This window comes from Nicotiana sylvestris, chromosome 1 (genome assembly GCF_000393655.2).
Source record: "Nicotiana sylvestris chromosome 1, ASM39365v2, whole genome shotgun sequence".
Classification (NCBI taxonomy): domain Eukaryota; kingdom Viridiplantae; phylum Streptophyta; class Magnoliopsida; order Solanales; family Solanaceae; genus Nicotiana; species Nicotiana sylvestris.
The window spans coordinates 27,980,696-27,986,978 of record NC_091057.1 but is presented as its reverse complement, the minus strand read 5'-3'; the positions used below and the strand labels follow the sequence as shown (position 1 = coordinate 27,986,978).

General features: G+C 42.3%; 1 protein-coding gene across 1 annotated transcript; it reads left to right on the top strand.

The window, feature by feature from the left end:
• Window positions 1–509: 509 nt before the first annotated feature.
• LOC138891327 (uncharacterized) lies at window positions 510–2,633 on the top strand. Its single transcript, XM_070174725.1, has 2 exons — window positions 510–1,851; window positions 2,083–2,633. Exons 1-2 carry the CDS (start codon window positions 510–512, stop codon window positions 2,631–2,633), a joined length of 1,893 nt encoding a protein of 630 aa, XP_070030826.1.
• The last annotated feature ends 3,650 nt before the right edge of the window (window positions 2,634–6,283 follow it).

The following is a 6,283-nucleotide window of genomic DNA, read 5'->3' as shown; positions in this document are numbered from 1 at the left end:
TAAGTTGTTGCAGTCATAGTTCATATTAGTGTATCCATTGTATTAGTGAGCTAATTAGTTGTAGCCTGTCTTTGCCTATCTTGGTCCATTGCTTTGGGTGTGTTATTGATTCCCCTTAGTCTGTCGTAGGTATAGCGGCTGTGGTCTGAGATGGTCGAGTGAGGTCATGTCCTCGGGGGGTAGGGTGGGAGGTAGGGCAGGGGTTAGGGGGTGCGCCGGGAGGCAAGAGAGGTAAAAGGAATTGGGGTGCCTATAGGTTAAGAATTGGGTCATGGAAGGTAGGTACATTGACGGGTAAGTCTATAGAGTTGGCGAAGATTCTCCAGAAGAGGAGGGTCAACATAGCGTGTGTCCAGGAGACAAGGTGGGTAGGGTCGAGTGCGAGGGATGCAGACGGGTATAAACTTTGGTACTCAGGAGTCGAGAGAGGTAAGAATGGAGTAGGTATCTTGGTGGATAGGGAACTTAGAGAGTTTGTGGTCGAAGTTAGACGATTGAATGATAGATTGATGGTTATTAAGTTGGTGGTTGGAGAGTACACCCTGAACGTCATTAGCGCCTATGTGCCGCATGCGGGCCTATCTAAAGAGGTTAAACAACGCTTTTGGGAGGGGATATATGAGATTGTGCGCCAGGTACCGCCTGCTGAGAAGCTATTCATAGGAGGGGATTTCAATGGTCATATTGGGGTAAACGCAGGTGGTTATGGCGAGGTGCATGGAGGATTTGGCTTTGGGGAGAGGAACGGAGGAGGTACCACGCAGTTGGACTTCGCTAAGGCTTTTGGGTTGGTGATTGCCAACTCTAGATTTCCGAAGAGGAGGGAGCATTTGGTTACTTTTCAAAATGGGGTAGCGAAGACTCAGATTGACTATCTTCTCCTCAGGAGGTGTGACAGCGGTTTGTATAAGGATTGCAAGGTGATTCCGAGCGAGGCACTCGCGACACAACTTAGACTCTTGGTGATAGATATTGGTATTAGGTTATTGAGGAGGAAATGGTCTGCTCGGGGATCACCAAGAATTAGGTGGGGAACCTTGACTAAGGATAAAGCCCAAGAGTTGGAGTGTCAGTTGCTGGCTATGGGAGCTTGGAGGAGCAGTGGGGACGCAAACACTATGTGGTCAGCAACAACAGACTGTATAAGGGCATCTGCGAGAGAGGTGTTAGGGGTCTGGACTGGTGTATCTGGTAGGCATAAAGGTGACTGGTGGTGGAATGAAGTGGTCCAAGGTAAAGTGGAAGTGAAGAAGGCGGCATACCTGAAGTTAGTGGGGAGCATAGGTGAGGAGGAGAGGCGAGCGTGCATGGAGAGATATAAGGTAGCTAAGAAAGAAGCTAAACGGTCGGTCACAGAGGCGAAGACTACAACTTATAGCCGTATGTATGAGGAACTGGGGGAAAAGGGCGGGGAGAAGAAGTTATTTTGGCTGTCCAAGTTGAGAGAGAGGAAGGCTCGAGATTTGGACCAAGTGAGATGCATTAAGGACGAGGATGGTAGGATACTGGTGGAAGATGCCCAGATTAAGAGGAGATGGCAAACTTACTTCCACAGACTTCGGAATGAAAAAGGGGATCGAGATGTTGTGCTAGGCGAATTGGAGCATTCCGTGAGTCATCGGGACTTCAGGCACTGCAGGCGTATCAAGGTTGAGGAGGTCGTGGGGGCTATGCGTAGGATGAGTAGGGGAAGAGCAACCGGACCAGACGAGATTCCAGTGGAATTTTGGAAGGGTGTAGGGAGAGAAGGTTTAGAGTGGTTGACTAGGCTGTTTAATGTTATTTTCAAGGCAAAGAGTATGCCAGACGAGTGGAGGTGGAGTACGGTGGTCCCATTGTACAAGAATAAAGGTGATATCCAGAGTTGTAATAACTATAGGGGTATCAAATTACTGAGTCATACCATGAAAGTATGGGAGAGGGTCGTTGAAGCAAGGGTGAGGATGATAGTGTCTATATCAGACAACCAGTTCGGGTTCATGCCGGGTCGTTCAACCACAGAAGCTATACACCTTGTTAGGAGGTTGGTGGAACTGTACAGAGAGAGAAAGAAGGATCTGCACATGGTGTTTATTGACTTAGAGAAAGCGTATGATAAGGTTCCTAGAGAAGTTCTATGGAGATGCTTGGAGGCAAAAGGTGTGTCGGTTCCCTATATTATGGCGATTAGGGACATGTATGATGGGGCTAAGACTCGGGTTAGGATGGTAGGAGGCGACTCTGAGAACTTTCCGGTTGAAATGGGGTTACACCAAGGCTCTGCACTCAGTTCATTCTTATTCGCCCAGGTGATGGATGCGTTAACAAACCATATACAGGGGGAGGTGCCATGGTGCATGCTATTTGCCGATGACATAATTCTGATCGATGAGTCACGAACCGGTGTTAACGAGAGATTGGAAGTTTGGAGACATACCCTTGAGTCTAAAGGTTTCAAGCTGAGTAGAACGAAGATGGAATACTTGGAGTGTATTTTCAGCACTGAGCCGGGGGAAGTGGGCATGGATGTGAGGCTTGAATCACAGGTTATCCCAAGTAGAGGAAGCATCAAGTACCTTGGGTTAGTTATCCATGGGGGAGGGGAGATTGATGAAGATGTCACACACCGTATTGGGGTAGGATGGATTAAGTGAAAGTTAGCATCCGGAGTTTTGTGTGACAAAAGAGTGCCAACAATACTCAAAGGTAAGTTCTATAAAGCGGTGGTTAGACCGCCCATGATGTATGGGGCGGAGTGTTGGCCTGTTAAGATCTCACATATCCAAAAGATGAAAGTAGCTGAAATGAGAATGTTGAGATGGATGTGCGGGCACACTAGGATAGACAAGATTAGAAATGATGATATTCGAGAGAAGGTGCACGTGGCTCCCATTGATGACAAGATGCGAGAAGCGCGGCTCAGATGGTTCGGGCATGTAATGAGGAGAAGCCCAGATGCTCCAGTGAGGAGGTGTGAGCAGCTGGTCGTGGAGGGCACGAGAAGAGGTAGAGGGCGGCCTAAGAAGTATTGGGGAGAAGTGATCAGGCAGGATATGGTGAGACTTCAGATTTACGAGGACATGACACTTGATAGAAATTTGTGGAGGTCGAGTATTACAGTTGTAGGCTAGGAGCTAGTTGAGTCTTGCGTTACTTTGTTCCATTGTGAGCCTAGTCTGGTAAGGTTTTAATCGAAAATTACTAGGGACATTGTCGTGTCTTAATATTTCCTCTTTTCAGTGCTAGATCTATTTACTAGCCATCATTTCTGCCTTGTATTTTATCTTATGCATTTTAGGTTCCTATTTTTCCTATGATCTCTATGGTGAAACTAATACTCTCCCCATTTGTTTTTCTTGTTTTTTTATTATCTTGAGCCGAGGGTCTTTTGGAAATAGCCTCTCTACCCCTTTGGGGTAGGGGTAAGGTCTGCGTACATACTACCCTCTCCAGACCCCACTTGTGGGATTTTCCTGGGTTGTTGTTGTTGTTGTTGTTAATATATCCTAAGAGGACCAACTAAACTCCTTAACTTGTTTGCTGTTAATATTAAGATACAAACCATCAATTTTTGCATGCCATTCACATTTATTATTCCCACATCTCTTAGAATCTCTAATATTATCAAAGACAACAAACTGACCATGTGGTCTAGGTAATTTTGTAGCTTCAGAAACCAAAGCAAAAGTAGCATTTGCACGTTGTTTAGGGTCATTTAAATTCACTGGAAAATCATCGAACCGACCCTGTGGAATTGTAAAAACTCCATTGTCAAACCCTTCAATTATACAGTGAGTTCCTAAACGATCTTGCAATTCATTGTGGATTAGTACAATGAATTGTATAGAATAAACTAATGAAGATGAAAATGTAGTCAAAAGAAGGAAAAGTATAGGAGCATTTGCATGCTAATATGTAAATATAATTATCTCCCTTAAATTTCCAATTATGCAAAAATTAGGACGATGTATACGTACCTATGCTTAACTATATATTATGGCAAAGTCATAATGGAGTAAATATTACTTAATTAAGATTCTTATCATTAATTTTGATCTTGTCCTTTTGTCTTTTCTTTTGCTTTGTCAAAATTATAATTAGTTATCTCCCTCTACTTTTTCCAACTTAATATAAAACAACAACAACAACCCAGTATAATTTCACTAGTGGCGTCTGGGGAGGGTAGTGTGTACGCAAGTCTTACCCCTACCTTGGGGTAGAGAGACTGTTTTCAAATAGACCCTCGGCATCCTTCCCTCCAAGAACTCCCCACCTAGCTTTTGGGGTGACTCGAACTCACAACCTCTTGGTTGGAAGTGGAGGTTGCTTACCATCAGAGCAACCCCTTTTTCCAACTTAATATGAGAACTTAAAAAGGATTGTCTGTCCTTTAAAAGTAGTATATTGAAAAAATAATGATTATATTGTGACAGGATTTTTGGTCCTACGAAATGTTGTGAGAGGTGTGACTTAATGTGTAATAAATTAATGGTAGTATAGCATATTTAATATTGGGTAGTAAGATGTACAAAGTCGATAAGTCATTGTCTATAAATAGGGGTCATATGTATAGTGTTTGGCAGTTTTAACAAAATCAGTTTCTGCATTTCTTCTTCAGTTCATTTCCTTCATTCCTTCATCTATTCCCTGTCTTCTCAGCTAGGGTTTACATAGCTCGATCCATAAAATTAACATGATATCAGAGCGGTAAGACTAGGAATCACTGGTCTCATGCATCGATTCACATCGCCATTGGAGAATTTGTGAGATTCAGAAAAAATCAATCGCAGAATCGAAGCCTTGTCAGTTAAAATAGAGTAGCCATGGGAGATACTGTTGATAACAACACGACTAACGCCTCCATAGGTGTATATACAGTATTTGGAGATACTCTAGCTAATGAGGATTTCAGAGTTGATTTGCCTCACAATCATCCATTATACTTTGGTCCTGTGGATACGAGTGGAGCACGATTGATTTCGTTTCAATTAACAGGTACTGACAATTATGATAAATGGAATCGATCTATGAGGATAGCTCTGCGAGGAAGAAATAAGCTAGGTCTAGTAGAAGGAACATGGAAAAAGGAAATATTTCGTGAAAATCTATGGGAATAATGGGAGAGGTACAATGCAATTTTACTCTCATGGTTGATGAATGCTATAACTCCACAGCTCGTCGGAGGAGTGGTATTTGGAGCTAGTGCGCATACTGATTGGGAGGACTTGCGAGAGAAATTTGACAAAGTAGATTGATCTAGGTCAATCAATCTCCACAAGGAAATTGCAATCCTATATCAAGGTACATCATCTGTTTCTGATTATTACATTAAGATGAAGGATCTATGGGATGAGCTTGAAGCTTTAGACCCTGCTCCATGTGATAGTGAGAAGTCCAGAGATTATGTTGTTGTTATAAAGAGACAAAAGTTGTACCAATTTCTTATGGGATTGAACTACTCCTATGCTCATGAAAAGAGTCAAATACTGTTGATATACCCTTTACCTATAATTAATTAGGCTTTCTCTATGATTATAAGCGATGAAAACCAGAAGTCTATAGCAGCTAAAGTAGGAAATTTAGGATTGACATCACCTATTCCAGCTGAAAGTTATGAGTCATCTGCCCTATACTCATCCAGATCTAGTGATTTCCAACCTAGATTTCAGCATAATAACTTTCAGCCAAACAATTCTCAACAGCCTGGAAATTACTCTAAGCATAAAAGAACCTACAGTGACTATTGTGACTACTGTAAGAAGAAGGGACACAACAAGGAGTTGCTGGAAGATTATTGGTTATCCACAAGGTGTCAAGTCTAAGAAGAAAGGGGGAGCTGCAACTTACAATATTTGCATTGAAGATCCAAATCAGACCTTCTATAATCAGGTATAGCCATTTATACAGGTATAGAATCTATCTAAACAAATGTAGACTTCAGCTCAGCCTGGAGTGCAGAGACAACCCTTAACCTCAAGCGACAGCTCATCAAGAAGACATCCAGTAGCATATACGTTTACTAAGGAACAATATGAACAGATCTTACAAATGTCGAACAAGAGTTCTATAATTTCTCCCTCAGTAAATATGGCACACACAACATGTACTACTTGTGTTTTCTTAGTGAATAATAAGCCCCCAGAGTGGATCATTAATACAAGGGCTACAAATCATATGGTGTCTGACTTATAGCTATTATCTAAATCAGAAGAGATTAAACCTAGTAATCCTAAAAAGGCATATCTTCCAAAGAGAGATGTAGTCTATGTTACACACATGGGTATTAGTCCAATTTCAGCAAGAA

Coding starts and splice junctions, on each gene's coding strand:
- LOC138891327 (XM_070174725.1), top strand. CDS start 510: ATGGTTATTAAGTTGGTGGTTGGAGAGTACACCCTGAACGTCATTAGC. Junction 1,852..2,082: donor CCCATTGTACAAGAATAAAG/GTGATATCCAGA, acceptor TTATTGACTTAG/AGAAAGCGTATGATAAGGTT.